This window comes from Aspergillus welwitschiae, assembly GCF_003344945.1.
Source record: "Aspergillus welwitschiae strain CBS 139.54b unplaced genomic scaffold BDQ94scaffold_1, whole genome shotgun sequence".
NCBI lineage: Eukaryota > Fungi > Ascomycota > Eurotiomycetes > Eurotiales > Aspergillaceae > Aspergillus > Aspergillus welwitschiae.
In genome coordinates, this window is record NW_020798695.1 from 768035 (window position 1) to 793219 (window position 25185).

Consider the following 25185-nt stretch of genomic DNA (forward strand, 5'->3'; position numbering starts at 1 on the left):
TGAGGCAGAGAGAAAAAGAGGCAATCGAGCCATCCTCAGCATCATATGTAACATTTTCCCTCATGTATCCTTCGAATAGTTCGAACTTTCAAGATGCAATGAATGAGCACCAACGCAGGGTGAGAGCAGTCAGTTGAAGTTGGTCTGACTGTTGCGTTGTTGTTGCTGCTGCTGCTGCTACCACTCGATTGGAGCTCAACAATCCCAAATTCAACCCAGCTAGTTGGTCGATCTCCCTGTCAAACAACTTTATCATCAAACAGCCCTTACTAAATATACTACCTGCCAGTCTACTCTGCCACGAATCCAGCGCCAAGTTAATGTCTATCTACCTACCGCATCTCGTTTCGCTGACAGATGGGCTCAAATAGCACCACCGCAGCAGAAAAACAGCAACAGCAGCAGTAGCCGCAGGGTGGGTTCCTTTCATGTCGGATGATCAACCGACCCCCGAACGACCGATGGCTAACGCGCCTGTCAGACTGTCATTCATGTCAGTCAGCTGCATGCCATCTGCAGGCGAACAGGGGTCCAGGATTATTTCAATAGTGGCCAGACTACTTTGCAGATGTGTGTGAATCTGTCATCATGATGTATGATCCGTGGATTTAGGTTCTTTTGCCGCCAGAATATCTTTGGGGGGGGAAGAGGAGGAGGGTAAAACAATAATCCATTGATCGATTCTATACTATAATGAATGCTAATTAAGTGCTTACGGGGTCACTCAATATCTTTCACTCACACACACACACACACACACACACACAATAAATATGAAGATAAAGACAACTCGAATATTCCGAAAGCTATAGAGACAATAGGTACTAATAATAGTGATGGATACGAGGGGATTGGGTCTACTAGGGTGGTGGTAAAACTCTTTCACGATAATCAGACTTAAATATATATATATTTCCTTTCTCCGATGAATCCCTATCCTTTCGGTCCGAGTTACTCACCTTGTCTTAGGGATGTCCTACCTACCTACCCACTTAGTACCAAATGACTTACTTCGTGTATGTAATAAGTAGCATGATGTGCTGTGCTGGATAAGTAATGCCCAGACATGACAATGCAGCAGCAGTCAAACCACTCCGCGCTAAAAGAACTTACCGCCAGCATATCAATTAAGCCAAACTGCCACCAAACAAACCGAACTTGCTGTGTCAAATCCAAGGAAAAATACTCAGGTATCACAAACATCAAGTCATTCGGCCATGTTTACTACTGATTGCTTTTTTTTTTTTTTTTTTTTTTTTTGGCACTTCTCTCTTTCTGAACCAGGTGTCCGGAATCATGACATCCCCGGGTAGTGGTACTTAGTAGCATTGAGGCTTTTTTCCCTTTCTTTCTTTTCTTAGTGTTTGCTTTTCTCCTTCCGCCCTCTCAAGCCATTTACCTCTATCCTTCCCCTTAAGGGTATGGTAACCGAAGTCGGACGCGTGATGTACGTGCTCCGAGAAGCACGATAACTATGCAATATGCAGATAGGTACTTATGTCTCATGGTACGCTAGTTCAGGATACCAAGTTTAGTAGCTTGACTACAAACTCAAACAGTGATTATAATTATATCAACCTTCAACTAGACTCTAGACTCCCGTTGATTCAACTTGATCTTGATATCTCGTACTTTTGATCCACACGTGCCAAGTGGTTTCACGGCAAGCCATCGGTTCCGCTTTCGGTTGGTTGTGCAGAGAATGAAATGAACTACGTACCTACACACCCTATACACACTTCTGTAACTAGCCTCTTCGTTCGATCGTTCGATCTAGCCATCCATCATCTACAGTAAGTATTTTGTTTGGAGAATCGGTTTACTGATTGGTTGATGGATATTGTATGTTGCCTGCTTGGATTGGAAAGACTACTACTACTTCTGGGTCGCTATAGATAGTAGTATGTCTGGTAGGTGTCTTGGGAAGGATTCCGTTTGGATTGTAGTATCTGGTTCATTTTGGTAGGGAATCTGGGGAGAGGTGTAAAGACAATTGTTGAACTGGGGTATTCGCTCTTGGCAAATTGGGCGGTGTATGCACCAGAGCAGACTAGATCAGATATACGGCCTAGGATAATTGGGACTTGACATGAGTCTACGGTGTGGTGCAATGCGACGGACACATGATTCACAACATCGGATCCCAGTATGAAGAACCGGCGAACGCGAAAAGAAAGAAGATGAAGGGAGAGGGCAAGGACCGCAGCGAGGAGTGAAAAAAATGGAAATCTCATTTCATGAATAGAAAATTCATTCATTGGGATCACGACCCGTACATATTACCCCGTCGTGTCATTTTTTAGCCGCCGTTCTGTTCATTGAAGAAAAGAACCATAGACCGAGCCAAATTTTTAAAAAATTTTCCATATTCGCTCCTCTAATCACAAAAAACACCATTTATTTGATATGATGATGCATTTAGCGCTTGCCGGCAGCCTTCTCCTGAGACTCCTTGAGGACCTTCTTGACGATCTTCTGCTCCTCAATCAGGAAAGCACGGACGATGCGGTCCTTGACGCAACCAGCGCAGCGGGAACCACCGTAGGCGCGGCTGACGTTCTTCTTGGGGCGGGAGATCTGAGCGTACTCGCGGGGGCGGAGGGCGGGGACCTATATCGGTGGAAAGATGACCATCAGCCATTTTTTGCTCTTCCTTCCTATCCTTTGTATCGCGAATGGTGGTGGTGGTGGTGGTGGTGGTGTTGAATATTGTCGTTTCCTTGGTGCGTTGGTCGAAGCGATCGCCCACGCACACACACACACTCCACCCATCATCCATCCTGCAGCCCGTTCACACACCACCACCATTCAACATAAATCATTCGGGAGCACTCACACCAGGGAGCTTGATGCCACAGTCACCGCACTTGGGAGCAGTGCCCTTCTTCTTGATGTGAAGGTAACGGAGCTCACCGCCGGGGGTCTTGATGATGCGGACCTGGTTGGACCGCGTGTTGTACCTGAAGAACAAAAATCCATCAATACCCTATTCATAGATATCTCGGCGTATATAAAATTTCAAGAGCAAAGCAGCGGTTCATCGCGTCGAAATCGGACAAATCGTTATTGCACCGTAGCGACCGATAACAAAATTTTTGGTGGGAGTGACAAAGGCACGATGGGGGTAGAAACAGAGGGAAAATTCAAACGTACGGGTTCCGGCGGCGCTGCAGAGAAAAAGAACAATAGATCAGTATTCCATTTCATATAATATTCAGATATTCAATTATACTCACGTATTGGAGTCTGTTGTTCGCCATTTTGTCTGTCCTTGAACCTCTAGGTCGGTGGTCTCAAGAGATTGGCGGCGGCGTCGTCGGTTGTCGTCGTTGACCTCGTAGAATTCTCGCGGTAATCTGGATTTGTGTGGGTTTCGCTCGGAGCCCTGGGCGGCCGCGCTAGCGCTAATTTGGCGAGAACGCGCTATCCCCAATGCGGACTAGTACCGGCCCGAGCAGAGCCGCCACCTCTTTTCAGACTTGCTTCATCAAACAAGGCAGGAGAAGCAAGAAGAGACTGGAGCAAGCTGTCTTATCACCTTCCCGTCGTGAGAAGGGGATCGTCCAGGAGTGGTTTATCTTCTTCGGGGCAAAGCTTCATTTCTCCGACGCGATTTCTTTTTATCCACGTGTTTTAATTCCCCCCTCCTCCATTCCGTTTTTCGCGTCGCTGAGCTGCAGTCGATGAGCTCGCGATAAGTCACGACCCGTGCATCTTTTGACGCGACTTAGTCACGAAACTTCCAGCCCGTCTATCAGAGCAGAGAGCGTCCTTCATATATACAACCCATTACCATGGCATCATTGCCTCCCCCTCCGCCTCCGGGCTGGGGTGCGTCGGCGCCGCCTTCGATGCCGTTGGCTCCTCCGCCACCGGGATATCAACCGCCTGCGGATCCGACTGTCGCAAAGTTTGCCCAGAAGAAGAATGAATGGCTGCGGACGCAACGGAACCGGTTCGGCGAGAAGAGAAAGGGTGGATTTGTTGAAACACAAAAGGCTGATATGCCCCCGGAGCATCTGCGAAAGATTGTTAGGGACATTGGCGATGTGTCGCAAAAGAAGTTCAGCAACGAGAAGCGTAGCTACCTCGGCGCGCTGAAGTTCATGCCCCATGCTGTGTTGAAGTTGCTGGAGAACATGCCCATGCCTTGGGAATCGGCTAGGGAAGTTAAGGTATTGTATCATGTTAATGGTTGCCTTACCTTGGTCAATGAGACTCCCCGTGTTATTGAGCCCGTGTTCCACGCCCAATGGGCTACCATGTGGGTGTGCATGCGGCGAGAGAAGAGTGATCGCAGACACTTTAAGAGAATGCGCTTCCCTCCTTTCGATGACGAAGAACCTCCGCTATCGTGGTCGGAAAACATTGAAGATGTGGAGCCGTTGGAACCTATCCAGATGGAGCTTGATGAGTCGGAGGATGCTCCTGTCTATGAGTGGTTCTATGATCACCGGCCTCTGCTGGATACACCCCATGTTAATGGACCGAGTTACAAGAGCTGGAACTTGACCCTTCCGCAGATGGCTACCCTGTATCGACTAAGTCATCAGCTCTTGAGTGACGTTGTCGATCAAAACTACTTCCATATGTTTGACTTGAACAGTTTCTTTACCGCCAAGGCACTGAATGTCGCTATCCCCGGTGGTCCTCGCTTTGAGCCTCTGTACAAGGATATCGACCCCAATGACGAGGACTTCAGCGAATTCAACGCCATCGACCGTATCATCTTCCGCGCTCCTATCCGCACGGAATACCGCGTTGCTTACCCCTTCCTGTACAATACCCTCCCGAGAAGCGTAAAGGTTTCTTGGTACTCTCACCCTCAAGTTGTATATGTCCGCACCGAAGACCCTAATCTCCCCGCCTTCTACTTCGACCCCGTCATCAACCCTATCTCCTCCCGGTCCGTCGCGCCGAAGAATATCACTGTCAGCCATGAAGATGAGATTTTTGGTGAAGGAAACAACGAGGACGATTTCGAGCTCCCCGGCGACTTCGAGCCGTTCTTCGCCGAGGAGGAACTGTATACACCCGATACCGCGTCCGCCATTGCCCTCTGGTGGGCTCCTCATCCCTTCAACAAGCGCTCCGGCAAGATGGTGCGCGCCCAGGATGTGCCTCTCGTGAAGCAGTGGTATCTGGAGCACTGTCCGCTGGGCCAGCCTGTCAAGGTCCGCGTCTCATACCAGAAGCTGCTCAAGACGTTCGTCCTCAATGAGCTCCACAAGAAGAAGCCGAAGGCTCAGAACAAGCAGAATCTGTTGAAGACTTTGAAGTCGACCAAGTTCTTCCAGCAGACGACAATCGATTGGGTTGAAGCTGGTTTGCAAGTTTGCCGCCAGGGTTTCAACATGCTCAACTTGTTGATCCACCGCAAGAACTTGACCTACCTCCATCTTGATTACAACTTCAACTTGAAGCCCGTCAAGACTTTGACCACTAAGGAGCGAAAGAAGTCTCGTTTCGGAAATGCTTTCCACTTGATGAGAGAAATCCTTCGTCTTACCAAGCTGATTGTCGACGCTCAGGTGCAATATCGGTTGGGTAACATCGATGCCTTCCAGCTGGCTGACGGCATCCTGTATGCTTTCAACCACGTCGGACAGCTCACTGGTATGTACCGTTACAAGTACAAGTTGATGCACCAGATTCGTTCTTGCAAGGATCTCAAGCATTTGATCTACTACCGCTTCAACTCCGGACCTGTGGGTAAGGGTCCTGGATGCGGTTTCTGGGCCCCGGCCTGGCGTGTCTGGCTCTTTTTCATGCGTGGTATCATCCCTCTGCTTGAGAGATGGCTCGGGAACTTGCTGTCCCGTCAGTTCGAGGGTCGCCACAGCAAGGGTGTTGCCAAGACTGTTACCAAGCAGCGTGTAGAGTCTCACTTTGATCTTGAACTCCGTGCGTCTGTCATGGCGGATCTCATGGACATGATGCCCGAGGGTATCAAGCAGAACAAGGTCAACACTGTTCTCCAACACCTTTCGGAGGCATGGAGATGCTGGAAGAGTAATATCCCTTGGAAGGTTCCTGGCCTTCCAGCGCCCATTGAGAACATCATTCTCCGTTACGTCAAGAGCAAGGCCGACTGGTGGATTTCCGTCGCTCACTACAACCGTGAACGTATTCGTCGTGGTGCCACCGTTGACAAGACAGTTGCGAAGAAGAACCTTGGTCGACTCACCCGGTTGTGGCTCAAGGCTGAGCAAGAGCGCCAGCACAACTACCTCAAGGATGGTCCCTACGTGTCGTCCGAGGAAGCTGTGGCTATCTACACAACCATGGTCCACTGGCTCGAATCTCGCAAGTTCTCTCCGATTCCCTTCCCTAGTGTTTCTTACAAGCACGACACCAAGATCCTGATTCTTGCTTTGGAACGCCTGCGCGAATCCTACTCCGTCAAGGGCAGACTCAACCAGAGCCAGCGTGAGGAGCTCGCTCTCATCGAGCAGGCGTACGATTCTCCTGGAACGACCCTAGCCAGAATCAAGCGTTTCCTCTTGACTCAGCGAGCTTTCAAGGAGGTCGGTATCGATATGAACGACAACTACAGCCACATCAACCCAGTGTACGACGTGGAGCCCATCGAAAAGATCACCGACGCCTACCTTGATCAGTACCTGTGGTACCAGGCAGAGCAGCGCCACTTGTTCCCCGCCTGGATCAAGCCCTCGGATTCCGAGGTGCCACCCCTGTTGACATACAAGTGGGCTCAGGGTATCAACAACTTGGACAATGTCTGGGAGACTGCTGATGGCGAGACGAACGTTATGATCGAGACCGAGCTGTCGAAGGTTTATGAGAAGATGGATCTTACTCTGTTGAACCGCATGCTTCGTCTTATCATGGACCACAACTTGGCTGATTACATCACTTCCAAGAACAACGTGCAGCTCAGCTACAAGGACATGAACCATACCAACAGCTACGGTTTGATTCGTGGTCTGCAATTCTCTGGCTTCGTTTTCCAGTACTATGGCCTGATGATCGATTTGCTGCTCCTCGGCCTGCAGAGAGCTAGTGAAATGGCTGGACCCCCTGCGAGCCCCAACTATTTCTTGCAGTTCAGAGACCGTGCTACAGAGACAAAGCATCCTATCCGTCTGTACACGCGTTACGTCGACAAGATCTGGGTCTTCCTTCGTTTCTCTGCCGACGAGTCTCGAGACTTGATCCAGCGCTTTTTGACTGAGAATCCGGATCCCAACTTCGAAAACGTCATTGGATACAAGAATAAGAAGTGTTGGCCTCGTGACTGTCGCATGCGTTTGATGCGTCATGATGTCAACTTGGGCCGTGCTGTATTCTGGGATTTGAAGAACCGCCTGCCGAGGTCAATCACTACCATCGAATGGGACGACACTTTCGCCAGCGTCTACAGCAAGGATAACCCGAACCTTCTGTTCTCTATGTCCGGGTTTGAAGTCCGCATTCTTCCCAAGTGCCGCAACCAGAATGAGGAGTTCTCGGTGAAGGACAGCGTTTGGTCTCTTGTCGATAACTCGACTAAGGAGCGCACAGCTCATGCTTTCCTCCAGGTCACGGAGGAGGATATTCAGAAGTTCAACAACCGGATTCGTCAGATTCTCATGTCGTCCGGTTCTACGACTTTTACTAAGATCGCAAACAAGTGGAACACGGCTTTGATCGCACTCTTCACCTACTACCGTGAAGCTGCTGTATCAACCGTCAACCTTCTGGATACGATCGTCAAGTGCGAAACCAAGATCCAGACCCGTGTCAAGATTGGTTTGAACTCTAAGATGCCTTCGCGTTTCCCTCCCGCTGTCTTCTACACCCCCAAGGAACTGGGAGGTCTAGGTATGATTTCTGGATCCCACATCCTTATTCCGGCTAGCGACAAGCGGTGGTCCAAGCAAACGGATACGGGTATCACCCACTTCCGTGCGGGTATGTCACATGACGAAGAGACCCTGATCCCGAACATCTTCCGTTACATCATCCCCTGGGAAGCCGAATTCATTGATTCTCAGAGAGTGTGGATGGAGTATTCGCAGAAGCGGCAGGAGGCTCAGCAGCAAAACCGCCGTTTGACGTTGGAGGATTTGGAGGACAGCTGGGACCGTGGTCTTCCCCGTATCAACACCCTGTTCCAGAAGGATCGCAGTACGCTCAGCTTCGACAAGGGTTTCCGTCTTCGCGCTGAATTCAAGCAATACCAGCTGATGAAGAGTAACCCGTTCTGGTGGACTAGTCAGAGACATGACGGAAAGCTGTGGAACTTGAACGCTTACCGTACCGACGTCATCCAGGCCCTTGGTGGTGTCGAAACCATCCTTGAGCACACCTTGTTTAAGGCGACTGCATTCCCATCATGGGAGGGTCTCTTCTGGGAACGTGCCTCAGGCTTCGAGGAATCGATGAAGTTTAAGAAGCTTACGAACGCTCAAAGATCAGGTTTGAACCAGATTCCTAACCGTCGGTTCACTCTGTGGTGGTCTCCCACCATTAACCGTGCCAATGTGTACGTTGGTTTCCAGGTCCAGCTGGATCTTACGGGTATCTTCTTGCACGGTAAAATTCCGACCCTGAAAATCTCGTTGATTCAGATCTTCCGTGCCCATTTGTGGCAGAAGATTCACGAGTCCGTCGTTATGGATTTATGCCAGGTCTTCGATCAGGAGCTTCAGCAGCTGGGTATCGAGACAGTTCAGAAGGAGACGATCCACCCTCGTAAGTCTTACAAGATGAACAGCTCTTGCGCCGACATTCTGCTTTTCGCAACGAACAAGTGGAACGTCACTCGTCCCTCCTTGCTGTTCGATACCAAGGACGTGTACGAGCCAACCACGACAAACAAGTTCTGGCTTGACGTGCAGTTGAGATATGGTGACTACGACTCCCACGACATTGAGAGATATGTTCGTGCCAAGTATCTCGACTACACTACCGACAGCATGAGTATCTATCCTTCTGCTACCGGTTTGATGATTGGTATTGATCTCGCGTACAACCTGTACTCGGCATATGGACAGTACTTCCCTGGATTGAAGACTCTGATCCAGCAGGCTATGGCCAAGATCATGAAGGCGAACCCCGCCTTGTATGTCCTGAGGGAACGTATCAGGAAGGGTTTGCAGCTCTATGCCTCGGAAAGTAACCAGGAGTTCCTGAACTCCCAGAACTACTCGGAATTGTTCAGTCCTCAGATTCAGCTGTTCATTGACGATACCAACGTCTACCGTGTCACCATCCACAAGACCTTCGAAGGTAACCTTACGACCAAGCCCATCAACGGTGCTATCTTCATCTTCAACCCCAGAACCGGACAATTGTTCTTGAAGATCATTCACACCAGTGTCTGGGCTGGACAGAAGCGTTTGGGCCAGTTGGCCAAGTGGAAGACAGCAGAAGAAGTTGCGGCCCTCATCCGATCCTTACCTGTTGAGGAGCAACCGAAGCAGCTGATTGTTACCCGTAAGGGTCTGTTGGATCCCCTTGAAGTCCACTTACTTGACTTCCCTAACATTTCCATCCGAGCTTCCGAGCTTCAGCTGCCTTTCCAGGCCGCGATGAAGGTCGAGAAGCTTGCGGATATGATTCTCCGGGCAACCGAGCCTCAGATGGTTCTGTTCAACCTGTACGATGAGTGGCTGAAGTCAATCTCACCTTACATTGCCTTCTCTCGTTTGATTCTCATTCTGAGAGCCCTCCACGTCAACATTGATAAGGCGAAGATTATCCTCAGACCTGACAAGAGTGTCATCACCCAAGAGCATCATATCTGGCCTTCGTTGTCGGATGAGGATTGGATGAAGGTTGAAGTGCAATTGCGTGATTTGATTCTCAACGACTACGGCAAGAAGAACAATGTCAACGTTCAGAGTCTTACCAGTAGTGAAGTTCGGGATATCATCCTCGGTATGGAGATCAGTGCTCCTTCACTTCAACGACAGCAGGCTGCGGAGATTGAAAAGCAGCAGGAAGAGCAGAAGCAACTCACGGCTGTCACGACGAAGACACAGAACGTCCGTGGTGAGGATATCATCGTCACCACCACGTCTCAGTACGAGCAGCAATCGTTTGCCTCCAAGACTGAGTGGCGCACACGAGCAATCGCCACGTCCAACCTTCGCACGAGGTCCAACAACATCTACATTTCGTCGGATGACATCCGGGACGAGGGATATACCTACATCATGCCAAAGAACGTCCTCAAGCGATTCATCACGATTGCGGATCTGCGTGTGCAAGTTGCTGGCTACCTGTACGGTACCTCCCCTCCTGATAACGATCAGGTGAAGGAAATCCGCACCATTGTCATGATCCCCCAGGTGGGCAACACGCGTGAGGTGCAGTTGCCGCAGCAGCTACCCCAGCACGATTATCTCAACAACCTCGAGCCTCTGGGTGTTATCCACACCATCTCTGGAAACGAGCCCCCTTACATGACGGCCATGGATGTTACACAGCATGCTCGTTTGATGAACGCCCACTCATCCTGGGACAAGAAGACGGTTACCATGACAGTATCTTTCACCCCTGGATCTGTGTCACTCGCGGCTTGGGGCCTCACGCCCCAGGGCTACAAGTGGGGAGCAGAAAATCGTGATACCACATCTGATCAACCGCAAGGATTCTCGACCAGCATGGGAGAGAAGTGCCAGCTGTTGCTCAGTGACAAGATCCGTGGATACTTCCTGGTGCCGGAAGACAACGTCTGGAACTACAGCTTCATGGGCAGCTCCTTCGGCGGAGTGGAGAAGCGGCCGGTGTACGTGAAGATCGACACCCCCCTGAGATTCTACGATGATCAACATCGTCCATTGCACTTCCAGAACTTTGCGGAACTGGAAGATATCTGGGTTGACCGTTCTGATAACTTTGCGTGAGCGATGTGTGGATGGCGTTGGCATGATATTGTTTTTTACCTTTTTATACGGATGATTACGTTGTTTCGAGACTCTTTCCTCTTTTTCTCCAAGCCTTTATTCTTGTTTTCCCCTTTGAAATCCTCTTTTTCTTATAATGTTCGCAGTATACAAAATCCTCTCATGTGTCTTACTATGGTTACATTTCTTTGATATTGATGCTTGGCAGCAAGTGAGGGATGAGAAGCCCAACGGACGGAAGTGGAGATCCGGTGGCGGGGAAACGGGCGGAAAATAGCTGCGCTATGTACAGTAGAGATGTAGGTAGCGATGTATGTTTAAGAAGTTAATTACCTAAAATGGTCATTGGTCAGTCGATATTATCATGTATCTATACTCAGATACTGTAGGCAGAGTGGACGAATTGATATGGAGTCGCAACAGGCAGTCAAAACACAAATCCGGGCTTAGGAGTTTAGGGGATCGACCATGTGGGTGGGCAGCAGAGCTAACTAAGAGGGCCGGAGGAGACTGTCAATCAATATGGACCATGTGTGAGTCCACTTTGGGCCGGGTAGGTTAATCGTTATTAACCGTCTAGCAATAATAATAATAATAATGATAAATATAATCTAAACCCAGAATATGCTTAATAACGGCAGTCTAATAGTCTAGTAGTCTAGTTTGATGAGGGGGTTGGTTGACGTGTGTATTTTTTATTTTTATTTATTTTTATTTATTTTGTAAGTTGTATTTTTATTTTTTGAATTGAAGCCGGGGTGGGAAGATCGGTGTTTGTCTGATGGAACTTGACCGAGAGAAAGACGGGGCAGATGAAGGAGGGGGGGGGCTCCTGACTCTTGTCTCTCACTCCCTCACACTCCCTCACTCTCACTCACTCTCACCTACTCTCTCCCTGTCCCTCACTCTCACTCTCTCTCTCTCTCTCTCCTGTTCGCCCGTCCGAACCCACCCACCCTACTGAACACTATTTCCCTCTCACATCATTCTCTTTTTTTTCCCTCCCTCTTGTGTGCCGTGCACGGCTGCTACTAAAAACGCCTTTCAACCCACCCCCTGCTTCACTTTTCCTCCTCCACACCATCCCTTCCGGCTGGATCCGATGTACATTTCCAACGTTCTGGCCCAAGCACTCGCTCAGTCAGCTGGTCGGGGCGTCTAAGACATTCATGTCGGGCTCATTTAATTTCTGTGGTTTGATGCAAATGTGATCAACTCGACTGTTTCACCAGTGCCTCATGGCCTGAAATCTCGGGACGAAAGTCAAATTGCAGAGACCCATCGAAAGAACTCGCCCTGCAACTGCAAGATACGATGGATGGGCTTACGGGGATCCACCTCGACGCCAATCCTATCCGGAGTACGGAGTACACGCCTACTTGAGACTACTACCCCTACAGGTTAAGGCTACAATCCTGTCTGAGAGGGGTCTTACGTATTGTGTACAAAGTATAAGCTCCCCAAACCCGTTTTCTTTTTTAATTTGTTGGTTTTTTATTTTATTTTCTAAATTCCCTTTATTGTCTTCCTGCATGTGTCCTTGATCTATGATCTGTGATGCTCATTGATCGAGCAGGACAATAATTAGGAAATCAGCCGGATGCTTAAATCGTAACTCACTCTCTGGAGTAGCTTTCTCTCCATCTCAACCGCCATGACACGGTGGTGGCTCTTGGGGCCTCTCTCTCTCTCTCTCTCTCTCTCTCTCTCACACACCATAACAACAAACAGCTCGAGCTACTGCTACTACTCTCACCCGCTCACGGCCTATCATATCATTAAAAAAGGAAATAAGGAAAATAAAAAGGAACTAAAAGATTAGACACTTTCATGACAACCCACCTCTCACATATTTTACCCACGCGCTAAGCTCCCGGCCTCCGACCGTTCTCGGGGGCTTGTGTCCACGAGGATGACCTAGAATCGAGAGCAAATAAGGTTGACAGGAAGGCTCTTGCTCTCATCAGAAGGGTCAAACTTGCTCCCCTTTGACAAGGTAATGGCTTCCCTGTCTAGCTTCGTCTGGCCTCACGACCCAAGGGGGCCGGAGACCCAAAAAGAACAAAAAAGAAAATAAAATAAAATTAAGAACAAGAAAAAAAAGTGAGGCCAGAAGAAAAGAAAAAAGGGGAAACTAGACGTGGGTACGGTTTAGGCTCGAGCCTGACCCGCGATCTTTTTTTTTCTCTCTTCTGCGCGATAGAGTCGTATTCTTAGTCGATGGGGAGGAACCACTACCGCACATCGTTCATGTGTGATTGAGGAGTCGTGATGTGCGCGCGCGCTCTCCCTTTTTGACTTCTCTCACTGGTGTTGTGTTGGTTTAGCTTCCCGCGTCCGTTCCAGGCTACGGGATTTTTATATACACTATCCAGACCAGGGTCGTTGCTCCATTTCCCCCTCGAGAAACAAAGGCTCGGCCGGAACTCCCTGCTTAGCATGATGGCCCACCTCCGAGCAAGCTAGCACCCTCCCGCTAGTCATTCCAATCACCTTTCCCAGGTGGATGTCTCGCCGACGACCGTTCTCTACCCGCCATTGGCGTATTCGCTGAGTGGAGTTGCTGCGTCGACGTACGACGGTCCTTGTTCTGACAGGGGGCGAATTCCTGAGCGAGTTAGGAGCAGACCAGCACAACAGGTTTGACTCCCTTGACCCGAGTCCACCGACTCGCTCGTCTCATCCACGTTCGTATCCAATAAGTTAACTTCAGATTATGTCTGGCCTACGTATGTATGGGTTTGGGCTTGGGCTTGGATCTTTCCCCCCGCTTCTGCGTTTGCTCGGGGCTGGAGACGGTAGAGCCCCGAGGGAAGGGAGGGGGGGGAGAGAGAGGAGAAAGTGATGGATTGATTGATGAATGGTGGGAGGGCGACTCTTTGTCTACCTGAGCTTTGGCTGGTTCGCCGTGTTTCAAACTTGTACACAGTATCTCCCGACAATTGCCCTAAATTCCTCCTCTACGGCAGTCATTGCCATGCCTTGGCAATCACCAGACGGGCCGGCGGAAGGCAAATGGTAGCCTCATCCTTCGTCCTGCTGGCATCCATGACCGTTGTCCCCTCTGGGTCCCTCTGCAAGCTAAGCTTGACTGGAACGCAGATCCGTCAAATGGGCGATTTCTTCTGCCAGCCCACCTGCACCTTTCTGATTTGGGTCATATGGAGTGTCTCCGTGTCTCGTCAATTTTACCCCATGGATTCTGACAGCTTATTTATTATGATTTGCCATTTCCAGAACCTTTCCTCGGCCGTCTACGCTGCCGTATATATCCTCTAACACTTACCCTATCACTGCTCTGCACGGGACTTTTACATGCAGCTGGAAGCAGCATCCCGGCATCAACCTCCACTTGTTCTTCCCCGTTAGATCCTGCATCTCAAACGACGGAGGAATACGGGCTGCAAGCCTATCTGCGGAGTCTCTGGCATGAGAATCAGACCTCCGACCTCGTCAGTACTCAGTAGATTTGGTCGGGCCGGGCCTCTCGTCGGTGCGTCTGGACTCTGGTGAAGATTACCGGTCTTTTTCGGGACTTCCCAGCTGGCGCGCTCATCACTGACCCGGTGAGTAGTACTAGTAACCCATCTATCCATCCCTTTCGCCCAGTGACTTTCCCTTTCTCATGGTGGCTAGACCGTGTGTCGCCTCTAGCTTCCTCTTCTTGTTCTCCCTTCCTCGTCTGTTTCTCCTCTCCATCTCTTGGCTGTTTTCTTTCAAATGTGTTCGATGTTCTGCGACCTGACCTCGCTACTCTCTTCCTTCCTGTTCCTTGGGATGAGCTATCACCGTGTCTTGACGTTGCTGTCGAATCATTCGATTCATGACCTGTAATTCTGACGACCACATAGTATCGCGCCTCACGCTCTGGAGTCATCCGGCGATATCCAAATTCTCCAAGCTTCAGAATATCGGTCTGTACATGGCCAAAGCTTTGACCCTTGCTTCCAACCCAGAGGATTTCACGATCTGTCACCCTTCGCTTCGTCGGACGAACTCCGACAGTCAGCCAACCTATCTCTTGACGGCCCTTTTTCGTCGAGATAGCACCCTCGACCTCCTTCCTTTCTCTCCCTTTCCTTTTTCTAGAGCCGGTCAGTAGCCTGCCAGGGCTGTTAGGCTCTAGCGGCGCAGATGTATGTCCGCGACGCTGGCGGATCCGTATCGAGAGTATGCTATTGATTATTCTCAACATGCTACCTGCAAACCTGAGGAACACGCAGGCACGCTTGTTTACCACGCACAGCAGCCGCATCTCCAGCACCATAAGCAGCCCGAGCCTCCATTCTCTCAGGGAGCCTCTCATAGCACGACGGCATTTGAGCAACATCATGCGAACGCGACCGTGTTATCAGCAGCCACTCAGCAACCGTCAGTTCATGATATGTCGCAGAGCGTTGTCCTCGGCCCGCCCCAGATGCTCCCACGACACCTTCCAGTGCAGTATCCACCTGCCAGCTTCGAAATCCCGCCTATCCAGCGCGAGAAAAAACGCCATCACTCGGAGACCGAAGAGGATGGGAACCCCGACCATGGCCTGCGGCCGCAGCTATCAGTCCTCTCAGCTGACGCCCCTCACGAACCCTCGCACTCTCCCGAAATGCTCTTCGGTGTCCATGGCGCATCATCTCAGCAGCATCCCATGTCAAACCATGGCTTTGGGCCCACGGACTCTGTGGCCCTGCCGCAACATCACCATCACCATCGACTCCCGCCCCATGCAGCGCTGCGCGCCCCAGGGCGTCATGGAGTGAATGTGGAATCTCCTCCTTTGCCCTCGGGCCCGCCGAGTGTGGTGGGCCAGCCTGGAATGCCCGATCCAGCCCCCAGGCCTCGAGGACCAAAACTGAAGTTTACTCCCGAAGAGGACGCTCTACTGGTGGAGCTGAAGGAAAACAAGAACTTGACGTGGAAGCAAATTGCAGACTTCTTCCCGGGCCGAACAAGCGGCACCTTGCAAGTCCGATACTGCACCAAGCTGAAGGCTAAGGATGTAGCTTGGAGTGACGAAATGGTTCGATTTTCTCCTGATGTATTTCTACGGCTGTCTCACACATGCTAATGAAGGGAATAGGTACAAAGGCTGCAGCGGGCAATGCACGAGTACGAGAACGATCGGTGGCGCATCATTGCAGGGAAGGTTGGAAATGGCTTCACCCCAGCTGCTTGCCGCGAGAAAGCCATGCAGCTCCATGAGTAAAAGCGTTGGGGAATTCTCATATTTATATCTACTGTCGCCAGATTCGGCCCTGCTTGGACCCTCTGATCTCCTTACTCTCCATATTGGTTCAAATGTCGGGTCTCCGATAGGGCTGGTGGTGCAGGCTTGTTGTAGGCACGGGAGGATGATCAGCATAACTCTGATTCACTATAGGAACGGGTTGATGTAAGGTATTAAGTGATGTATGATAATTCATTTTAGCCCGGGGGAACATATGGCGCCGGCATTTGTTCGTTCGCAATGAACCGACACTAGCGTCCGCTCTCGCAGTTTAGCACCGGCTGATCCCGGGCTGAACGCGGCCATTGCTCGGCCGGGGCATGTGTTCCTTATCTACGGCAGACCGCAGAAGACCACTAGCGCAGATTGTAGACCCTAAGCCCTAAGCCGGACACCCAATCGAGTAGGTCTGCGGACCAGGTCACTGCGGGCAGCCGGAGAAGCTCCGCAACCAATCAATCCCCGGCGCTGACTAAGGGCAGGCGACCACGGGCCGAAGCGGCTTCAAACTCACCTCAACCTCCAAACTCCCTCATCTCCAAACGTCCTTGCCTTGTCTGCCGTCATTGCAACCCACCCACCAGGACAATGTTCCTCCAACGCACAGCCTTCGCCCTCGCCAGGCGCACCCCTACCCGGGCTCTCGCTGCCCGTCCCTTTTCTTCCTCCGTCACCCGCTGTACGTGACCCTCATCGTCAGATCAAAAGACCGCCTCTTCTGCACCCCAGCAGTGGCAGCCGTCCCTTCTCTACCGCGCTGCCATGGCCTCTATATGTGCCAATTGCACGGGAATGTGGACGTCTGATCTGGATATACGAGCTAACATGCCATTGCTGCTCCTATAGTCAACAGCAAGAAGTATGAGGTGAAGCAGGAGGGCAAGATCCTTTCTTTCGATGGTGAGTGGCCTCACACCCACTCCTACATGAAGCGTCAATTATCCCTACGGATACACGTGCAAGATAGCAATTGCGACTCGTACGGCGAGTGAACATTGCAATTGGGCATCTTATGCGGGGTTTCGGGCGCTGGGGACATTTGATAGCCGGCTACTGGCATCCTCTCGATGCCTTGATATATGGTTGACATCATACTGATTGTGCGCTTTTTTCCTGAACAGAGATCAAGACCGAGGAAGACCTCATCCCCCCGGGTGCTAAGTCCGGTACCGTTCCCGCCGATATCGAGCACGCCACTGGTCTCGAGCGTCTCGAACTCGTCGGAAAGATGCAGGGCATTGATATCTTCGACATGCGTCCCCTCGATGCCTCCCGCAAGGGTATGTCATACGCTATTCCGCTCTGTGCGGTATCTACTGGAGCCTTGGATAGGTGACTCGCGAGGGTGGGAACTGATATAATGTTTTATAGGAACCCTCGAGAACCCCATCATCGTCAACGGTGCTGGTGACGAGCAGTACGCTGGTTGCACCGGTTTCCCCGCCGACTCTCACCAGGTCAACTGGCTGACTGTAAGCCGAATTCTTCCGTGCTGATTACCTCCTGTGATAGCATGATCCCTAATCAAGCCACAATACAGGTCTCCCGTGACCGCCCCATCGAGCGCTGCGGCGAGTGCGGTAACGTTGTCAAGCTGAACTACGTCGGCCCCTTGGAGGACCCCCACGCTCGTAAGTAACTTCCCTTTCTATTCAGCCCCAGTTGATGGCTATCATTCGGTGTGCGGTGTACTAATTGCTCTCTGTCCAGACGACCACGACCACGGTCACGGCCACCCTCCCCATGAGGAGCCCAAGACCTTCGCCGACTTCGTCAAGCCTGAGTACTGGTACCGGTAAATACAATGTACTACTACAATGAATGGAGCGATTGTCCTTTTTCTTTTTTTTCCCACTTCCCTACTTAGGTGCTACTTCTTCGATTCGGAGCAAAGAGAAACAATTGGAGTGAAGCGAGATACCAAAAGGAAAAGACAATCCGACATATAATCTGTATTGTGTACATGCGTGAGGCAGGGTGTGTTCTGGCAAGACAGTCACAAAAGAGTGAGAGAGATAGAGATAGGGTGTCAGGTTCTGTACAAGATTTCATCGGGATGAACTATTAGTTGTGTTGTGTGTGTGTGTATCGTTTGAAACCAATACCGTTGTATACTTTCGCCAATTCCTTATTTCTTTCTTTTTAGTGTTCTTCTTTTGTGTTACTGTAGATCTATCAACGAGACTTATATCACCTCAAACCCGGATGATATGACATGGTCGTCGCAAGTATATGATATATCCTATCATGAAGTACTACTCTTACTACACAACACTGAACTAAACTATCCTACCTACTACAAGTACTGCTACTACTAGGTAGTCTCATAAGACAGACCGACAAATCTAGTACTAAGTACATACTAGTAATCGTGGCTTGAAAGAAAAACATACCTAGATTATGGTACGGTGAAGTGAGCTGATCAAGCGACTGATAGTCTACTAGTCTGTCTACTAACTGTGCGAATTGGGTAGGTTGGGTGGCATGATGTCCGGAATAGCGGAAACTAACGGAAGGAAGGAAGGAAATATTAGCCGTATCACGTGGTATATAGAAACTAACGTACGTATTAGGCTAGCTAGTAGTAGCCCTGCCCAGGAATCCTTTACTTGCCTATATAAGTAGGTTGATGAGAAGGTAGGCGGTGTTAGGGGGACTACTACTCATTGGTTCATTCTTGGGATTTAGTAAATGAGGTGAAGGTATTGGTTAGTAGTCGGTGTGAGAGTGTTCCTTGGAGATTAGTATGGTGATGATGGTGATGAATGATTGGTTACTTCTATGTTTATTAGAGGACAGTGATAATAGAATAGATTTTTCGAGGTACTTGTTCAATTTGATGTACAGTTCTGTTTTATTGAGAGACAAGGATGTCTATTGATCAACATAGTAGTACGATCGTATAGTACATGACCAGTCTGAATATACTCTACAAGGCCAATGACTCATATATAGAGCAGTTTGCAATGTTGAATTGAATAGTAGTGCTCTGTTAGGCCCAATGGCATTGCCGCCACCTCACCGTCCGAAGTAGCGGAGTTCGACATATCGGAGAGGCGGATAGACCACACATGTCCATGAAAAAGCAACGTAGGTACCCATCTACATATGTTTAGTTAGTATGTGAAGCAATCAGATCTTTGTTTGTCATGTCATCGGGTCTGCTTACATCGGCGCCATATTCACCCACCAATCGTGCCAAAGGCCCGATATACCACACCTGCGCCATACATAGGATCGCGCCTGCCCAACCGATCAAGAAGGCAATCAAAGCGGAAATGCCCAAGGGCAGCTTGGACGGGTCGTTCCAGGAATGCCAGTTGTATCCGCTGCGGGCGCGGAAGATAAAGCGGTCTTCTAGGATAATGGCTATCCAGATGGCGACCCAGTAGCCCATGAGCGCGAGGAAGTTGGTGAAGATGTCGGAAAGATTGCTTCGGCCCGCTAGGGCGCACACAGTGTAGATGATCACTCCGATGGCGTTCCAAATGGCTCTGGGCACCTTTTCGGCGTATCTTCCGAGGATCTGGAAATCTACGCCAGCTGAGTACGTGGGTGGGATGGTGTTGGCGATGAGACCGAGTGCAACGACTACGGCGCAAAACTTGCCAAATCCATTAAGGGGGCTGAACCCTTCGACGATAAGTGCTCCGGCACCGTCGGCGTATGCTTTGCTGTACGCTGGGTCCGAGGTGATACCCGATGCGAGACCGATGCCGACGAGGAATGCCATGGTGAAAGAGGTCATTAGGCCACCCAAGGACAGGAAAAAGAGAGATGTCCTCGAGGTATTCTGAGGATAATAGACGAAGAAGTCTGCCGCAAGAGGTGCATATGTAATTGCGGCACTGAGACAAAGCGAGAAGAAGGACAGACTGCGAGTGGATGACATGTGAGTATGAGTTTATTCAATGACCTGAAGTGGACTTACCGGTTTCCGGCTACTGTGCGAGCGTCGCCAGTGGATGGTGTGGACAAGTCATATTTCGTCCCCGACATACCGAACAGTATGCAAACAACGATAAGCTGGGGGAGAAAGGCAAATCTGGTACCGTCAGTAGCAAATTTTATAAACCTTGGTCAGTCACACATACCGCTCGTAGTAATGGAAGATTTGAATGCCGAAAGTGGCTATGACCCAACTGATGATGGCGATGATCACGATGCCTTCTCTTCATCAATAACCGTACAATACCAGCTCGAAACACTACCAACTTACCCACAGCAACCGTCATGTGTCCATGTGGTGAAACGGCGGACAAGATCTGCCCGCCAACCACGCAGTCGATCAAGCCATATCCCAGCATTTGGATCAGGTTCAAGATGACGATGAGTTTGCTGGGCCACCATCCCATTGAATAGCGTCCGAATGCCTGAGAATATTAGTACTCAGCCAGCTTTTTCTAAAGGAAGTGTGATAGCATACCATAGTCCGAATACCGGATATAGGGCCCCATGTGGCCATCCACGAAGAAACTATGGCACCGACTAGAGCACCGAATACTCCGCATAGAGCCGAGTCAAGGAAGCTCAGTCCGTATGTAGCAGGTCCCAGCATACCCAGTGTGATGTTGTTGGCCGCCAAATTGATCGAGACCCAAAGCAAGAAAGCCTGCATGTAAGAAACCCAAGTCAACTTGGACATCCGTTCATGCTCTTGCACCCGCTCTATGCCACGGGCTTCCAGATTATATTCGACGAGCTGCTGTTCGAATCGTCTAAGATATGCAGCCATTCTCGAAGAGGCAAACGGCCCACCGGGCTGCCTCTGGGCTCTTTTCTCGGCATTTTCGGTGGGAGGAGAAGTATCTTCTGTCGAACGGATCCTTGAGATTTCCTTCTCATAGGGAGACCCTAGGGTGGGGACAGTTTGCGGCGAAGACATCCTGATGCACAATGTCAGTTATATGACCGGGGAAGAGGTGGGGTATGAAGAAAAGAAAAGCGCGCATGAGTCCTTTCGCTGGAATTATCCAGATCAAGTTCAACCGTATGATCTCAGAACAACAAACGGGAGTCATCACAGTATCCGGTGAGTTTAAGCATCTCTCCACATGATGAATGAGGGTGATATTAGTCCGGATAGTGTGTGTGACATCCAGTTGTTGAACACCGGTCTTCATGCAGGCACGCTACCTAGATACCTTGATCGACAGACAAAACCACGCTACTCGTCTTCATGATAGCCGTCCCTTGCATAAGGTTTCTGTAGGAAGGCGGGAGAGCTGTACTTGTTGCGAAGGCACTGGATTCGTCGTGGCGATTACACCTGGTGGAACACATACGCCAATCGCACGTCAGTCAAAATTCCTCTCTAACAGTTTTGAGAGATCGTAATGAGTCTCATTTATATTTCTTTTCTCGAAAGGAAATACCGGTTTTTGATCAATGCTATGCAGATATCCCACGCCAATTGCAGTCGTGCAGAATGCTAGCCAGTAATCTGACAGGGAGATGGAACGATTGTAGTTCCGGCGAGTGTAAGTGGAGCGGGTAGAAGATTCCACTCTTGAGGCGATAAAATCGTAATCTGCCGCGGGGAGTTTCGGTTTTTAGGCGGGCGGATCCCCTCCGCTTCTCATCTTCCCCGACTTCGGATATAGTACTGCTATCTATCCCACGACTACTCCTACTCCCCACTCCCACTCGCCCTACTCGGCTTGTGTCGGCTAAATGTTAAGCAACTAGCAGCTAGTAGCATAAAATGCTTACTACCTCGGCCACCTACGGAAATATAAGTACAACATCAGCAACAGCTCATCATAGTGGTGACCACTCAGTGCCGGACACCGAGAGTAAGCTTCTACTAGATTCCTTTCTATAGAAAAAATTGAAAACCTTACAGCAAGCTTCAACGTGTTGTTGGGTGCGCGACAGAATTTCTGTCCAGGGTACGCTGTCCCTTCCGCGGCGAAAAGCTGCTGCAAAGACCCGTCAAGGAGTTACGCGAAACGAACAGTGGTATTCACCCAGGATATGAGGGGACGAGGAACAAGACGAAGTAACCAGGAAAGGCGCTTGTAAAAAGAAGAGGTGGGAAATAGTCGACCAAACGGGACCAGCAGAAAGTAAAATGAAAGACGCAAGCCAACTCCGATAACCCTTCGCCCGATACTTTGCAAATTGTGGCTAACATCGAACACTGCCTTGAAATCTTCAGCCTAAAGCAATGTGAATCCAAAACTCATGCCCATCGTCGATTCGTTAAATGTGCGGAAGACGATGCATTGGTCATCACGTCGTCAATAGTTCGTAAGAAATCTAAAGATCCTTGAAATGTTCTTTTGCATACTGTTCGCACGCCTGATTCACTCATGTCAACAACTCAGCAAGGCATCTACAGGGCCCGGAGATGTTACCTTGGCTGGCTTTCCAACTTTCAGTCCAATCGCCTTCCATTTATTCGCATCGTATTCCCTAATCGCTTCTCGGAGTGCTACGGACTGTCCTTCCTTTTAGCATCGCTTGACAAAAAAGAGGTCGTATGCCAAGGGTCGTTACCTCATCTTCAGCAAATTCGGCATAGTGCATGTCCTATCGTGGCTTAAGTATCTTCTCCTGTCTTCGGACAAAGAGCGACTAGGATCTGCTTACCTTGTACCAATGCTTCTTGACGCTGCCTTCGGTCCGCGTAGGGAATGTCTGTAGCACCCGGGAATTTCAGGTCAGCATGCGTGACGTAGTGGAGGGTATTGAAGCAGGGGCGCTTTATGGACCTTGGCAATCTCGCTCCAGGTGCGACCCGCATCGCGCATAGTCTTCAGCCTCTGCTCTTCCTCAGCAGTCCAAGGAGTGTTGGTCCTCCCCTTCTTCTTGGGGGCAGGCTCTGATCCCCCAGGCCCTTGCTCGTGCGCGGTTTCTCCAGTTGCCGGAGCCGCGCCTGGCGCCGCCATGGTAGCCGCAGAGCTTGACTGGGGGGATGCACGGCGTTTGCGCGGATTTTGGGGAGGAATCTGAGTTTGGGGCATAGGAATGCCCTCAAAAGAAGGCACTCTTGAAAAGGGATTGACTTGCTGTTGAGCTATCAGGTGTGATGGCGCGTTGGCAGAGATGGAAGTCTTGATTCGCTTAGATGTTGGAGGGGACCTGTTGTAGAGGGACAAGTCAAAGGCGCCAGTGTCAGAGATGAGCCCACGACACGAGAAAAATAATGGAAAAAAAAAAAAAAAAAAAAAAAAAAGAAAAAAAAAAAAAAAAAAAAAAAAAGGAAGGGGGAGATAAAGTAGAAGTGAATGCAAGGCCAGAGCGATAATGTCAATAATAATAGAACGAGCCAGTCACTTTGTCAATCGCAAGTGGAGGGAACGGACAGGACTGTAAGATAGCCGAAAGAGGGAACGGATACAAAGGCATAGTAAGTAAATTACAAGAGAAACACTCCAAGTCAAGCACATGACCTGAGGGGGGTGGGCGCGAGGTATCTCAAGACCAAGTATATATGGAAGGACAGCTGCCGCCGACGCTGCGCAGTCCCAGAGGCCAGCTTCACCTTCGGGCTGGGGAGGACGAGGGGGGACTTACGACATGGCTGATGATACGCAGTTATCCCAATCACGTTCCGTCGATTCATCTGTAGATACACATGCTTATGAGATTAGCAAATCTGCTACTCAAGGAACGCTCCGTGGAGATTGGCCGGTCAGGTTCAGGGAAGCGAGCGCTTGGTTACACCAAAGTGACGATGACACCGGCGCATCATACGGCGTGGCAGTAGCGCCGCAGGGAAATGAGGTAGATGACGGGAAAAGAAGGAAAGAGTCGGAAGGATTGTTACATGCATATATGAAGTCGGAATGGTTGCGAGGAAAGTCAAGGGACAAAGAGAGAGAGACGGAGGGGGAGAGTGAGGTAACTCAGGTGAATGGGCGATGAGGAGGCTGTGAAGGGTGAGGGGAGGGGAAGGGGAGAGGGGGAAGGAGAGGGGAAAAGATAGTAAGTATAAACAGGCTTAGGCACAGTCACAGGAAGACCTTTCTAGCATCTTAGGATACAGAGGCTGGACATAGTACGGAGTACTGGAGATGCGATGATAAGACGTTCTGGTCAGGACAAGTGGAGATGGAGACCGACTGAGAGTGTAAAGAGAGGCTTACTGGTCAAAGTTCATGGTTCGAAGAAGAGTCTCGGGTTTTTTCTGATAGGCAGGATGATCTGGTAGTGGCGGTGGTGGTGGTGGTAGTAGTAGTAGTAGTAGTAGCGAAGTAGTGGTGGTCGTAGTAAATGGGAGGGAGTAGATCAGATCAGGATCGAATTGGCAGGTCAAAGTCAGTAAGGGTCAGTTCAGAGGATCAGTTCAGTCTGTCCGCCAGTGAGGCAATAGTAGTAGTGGTAGTAGTAGTGATAGCCAAGTAGTAAGGAAGTAGACTGAATTGGATTGTCCGATAAGAAAAAGTAGTCAGTCGGTGCAGTGGTCGTAGTAAGAGCAACAACCACTCGGTCAGTCAGTCAGTAGTAGTAGGTAAGGTCTCCAAGTAGGGCAGAAAATCCACCGTAGGTAATACTTTGGGTTCTGATTTACAGTTTACCAGTTTCCGTAAATAAGAACAAATGGAAATGGATAATATAATGATAGTACAAGACTAAGGGAACCTCCGGAGTGGCAAGAGGGAAAGGATCCGGGAAAGAGGACAAGAGGGAAAAGGAAGAGAGAGAAGCGGATGGGAAAACCGACAGACTCTCGCAAAAGCCTCTTCCTTACTCAATCCTCTGACTAGTACTGCGGAGGGGAGGGGGAACAGACAGACAATTCGATTCGAATCCACCCCAAGGCTAAACGGAGTGCAGCGTCTCGCCAATCCCGCGTCCTCCGAGGCCTGCTTGCTTTTTCCTCCTCAGCAGCGACGAGGCATCAGATTCATTCCTGCCACCTCCTCTGGCTTCCTACTCGTCCTGCCCACCGGAACTACTGGAGACGGTCGACTCTCGTACATGGACCACTTCTGCACACCATCCACGATAGGCCCGTTCTTTTCCTAAAAAAGAAATTTGCCTGGATGGAAGGATGACCCGGTGGTTTCGTTTCTTCTACTTCTTCGCCTTTGCGTAGGCCGAGGACATCCACCGATTATCTAGATTATCTTCCCCTCATCCCCTCCTGGGTCAATGCGA

At 50.0% G+C, this 25185-nt stretch overlaps 8 protein-coding genes across 8 annotated transcripts; 4 read left to right on the top strand and 4 right to left on the bottom strand.

Annotated features, from left to right (window-relative positions):
* Positions 1 to 2418: 2418 nt before the first annotated feature.
* Positions 2419 to 3260, bottom strand: BDQ94DRAFT_164984 (60S ribosomal protein eL34; the record flags this gene model as incomplete). The annotated part of the gene is made up of 4 exons (XM_026770168.1): positions 2419 to 2610; positions 2837 to 2960; positions 3154 to 3167; positions 3237 to 3260. 4 exons carry the CDS (start codon positions 3258 to 3260, stop codon positions 2419 to 2421), a joined length of 354 nt encoding a protein of 117 aa, XP_026632259.1.
* A 534-nt stretch (positions 3261 to 3794) lies between these two features.
* Positions 3795 to 11038, top strand: prp8 (U4/U6-U5 snRNP complex subunit PRP8; the record flags this gene model as incomplete). The annotated part of the gene is made up of 7 exons (XM_026772769.1): positions 3795 to 4264; positions 4301 to 4376; positions 4407 to 4478; positions 4524 to 4906; positions 4937 to 5531; positions 5568 to 5600; positions 5634 to 11038. 7 exons carry the CDS (start codon positions 3795 to 3797, stop codon positions 10854 to 10856), a joined length of 6852 nt encoding a protein of 2283 aa, XP_026632260.1. The 3' UTR covers positions 10857 to 11038.
* Positions 11039 to 13257: 2219 nt separating this feature from the next.
* On the top strand, positions 13258 to 13822 carry BDQ94DRAFT_132718 (uncharacterized protein). Its single transcript, XM_026764113.1, has one exon. The coding sequence runs from the start codon at positions 13592 to 13594 to the stop codon at positions 13745 to 13747; it is 156 nt and encodes a 51-aa protein (XP_026632261.1). The 5' UTR covers positions 13258 to 13591; the 3' UTR covers positions 13748 to 13822.
* A 637-nt stretch (positions 13823 to 14459) lies between these two features.
* On the top strand, positions 14460 to 16513 carry BDQ94DRAFT_132720 (SANT/Myb-like DNA-binding domain-containing protein). The gene is made up of 2 exons (XM_026764114.1): positions 14460 to 15870; positions 15931 to 16513. Exons 1-2 carry the CDS (start codon positions 14995 to 14997, stop codon positions 16054 to 16056), a joined length of 1002 nt encoding a protein of 333 aa, XP_026632262.1. The 5' UTR covers positions 14460 to 14994; the 3' UTR covers positions 16057 to 16513.
* Positions 16514 to 16665: 152 nt separating this feature from the next.
* On the top strand, positions 16666 to 17876 carry cox5b (cytochrome c oxidase subunit IV; the record flags this gene model as incomplete). Its single annotated transcript, XM_026770169.1, has 6 exons — positions 16666 to 16756; positions 16924 to 16977; positions 17199 to 17357; positions 17449 to 17549; positions 17618 to 17708; positions 17788 to 17876. 6 exons carry the CDS (start codon positions 16666 to 16668, stop codon positions 17874 to 17876), a joined length of 585 nt encoding a protein of 194 aa, XP_026632263.1.
* BDQ94DRAFT_132725 (uncharacterized protein) lies at positions 17686 to 18662 on the bottom strand. Its single transcript, XM_026764115.1, has 2 exons — positions 18552 to 18662; positions 17686 to 18490 (listed from the first exon to the last, which is right to left on the bottom strand). The coding sequence occupies exon 2, from the start codon at positions 18127 to 18129 to the stop codon at positions 17941 to 17943; it is 189 nt and encodes a 62-aa protein (XP_026632264.1). The 5' UTR covers positions 18130 to 18490; positions 18552 to 18662; the 3' UTR covers positions 17686 to 17940.
* A 229-nt stretch (positions 18663 to 18891) lies between these two features.
* On the bottom strand, positions 18892 to 21607 carry BDQ94DRAFT_132727 (purine-cytosine permease family protein). Its single transcript, XM_026764116.1, has 8 exons — positions 21453 to 21607; positions 21222 to 21346; positions 20504 to 20963; positions 20297 to 20450; positions 20172 to 20244; positions 20009 to 20122; positions 19247 to 19952; positions 18892 to 19179 (listed from the first exon to the last, which is right to left on the bottom strand). The coding sequence occupies exons 3-8, from the start codon at positions 20960 to 20962 to the stop codon at positions 19096 to 19098; spliced, it is 1590 nt and encodes a 529-aa protein (XP_026632265.1). The 5' UTR covers position 20963; positions 21222 to 21346; positions 21453 to 21607; the 3' UTR covers positions 18892 to 19095.
* A 41-nt stretch (positions 21608 to 21648) lies between these two features.
* Positions 21649 to 24808, bottom strand: BDQ94DRAFT_132730 (SANT/Myb-like DNA-binding domain-containing protein). Its single transcript, XM_026764117.1, has 8 exons — positions 24171 to 24808; positions 24034 to 24092; positions 23599 to 23647; positions 22794 to 23163; positions 22672 to 22719; positions 22579 to 22611; positions 22437 to 22520; positions 21649 to 22380 (listed from the first exon to the last, which is right to left on the bottom strand). The coding sequence occupies exons 1-8, from the start codon at positions 24182 to 24184 to the stop codon at positions 22339 to 22341; spliced, it is 699 nt and encodes a 232-aa protein (XP_026632266.1). The 5' UTR covers positions 24185 to 24808; the 3' UTR covers positions 21649 to 22338.
* Positions 24809 to 25185: the final 377 nt, after the last annotated feature.

Excerpts from the sequence above, each read along its gene's own strand:
- BDQ94DRAFT_132718 (XM_026764113.1), top strand. The coding sequence starts at position 13,592 with ATGGGTTTGGGCTTGGGCTTGGATCTTTCCCCCCGCTTCTGCGTTTGC.
- BDQ94DRAFT_132720 (XM_026764114.1), top strand. The coding sequence starts at position 14,995 with ATGTCCGCGACGCTGGCGGATCCGTATCGAGAGTATGCTATTGATTAT. Across the intron at positions 15,871-15,930 it reads TAGCTTGGAGTGACGAAATG|GTACAAAGGCTGCAGCGGGC; the intron begins GTTCGATTTTCT and ends TGAAGGGAATAG.
- BDQ94DRAFT_132725 (XM_026764115.1), bottom strand. The coding sequence starts at position 18,129 with ATGAAATCTTGTACAGAACCTGACACCCTATCTCTATCTCTCTCACTC.
- BDQ94DRAFT_132727 (XM_026764116.1), bottom strand. The coding sequence starts at position 20,962 with ATGTCTTCGCCGCAAACTGTCCCCACCCTAGGGTCTCCCTATGAGAAG. Across the intron at positions 20,245-20,296 it reads ACACATGACGGTTGCTGTGG|GCATCGTGATCATCGCCATC; the intron begins GTAAGTTGGTAG and ends GATGAAGAGAAG. Across the intron at positions 19,953-20,008 it reads CGCACAGTAGCCGGAAACCG|TCTGTCCTTCTTCTCGCTTT; the intron begins GTAAGTCCACTT and ends ATCCACTCGCAG.
- BDQ94DRAFT_132730 (XM_026764117.1), bottom strand. Across the intron at positions 23,648-24,033 it reads AGAAAGGTCTTCCTGTGACT|ATGAATCGACGGAACGTGAT; the intron begins GTGCCTAAGCCT and ends GTGTATCTACAG. Across the intron at positions 22,612-22,671 it reads TCAAGAAGCATTGGTACAAG|GACATGCACTATGCCGAATT; the intron begins GTAAGCAGATCC and ends AAGCCACGATAG.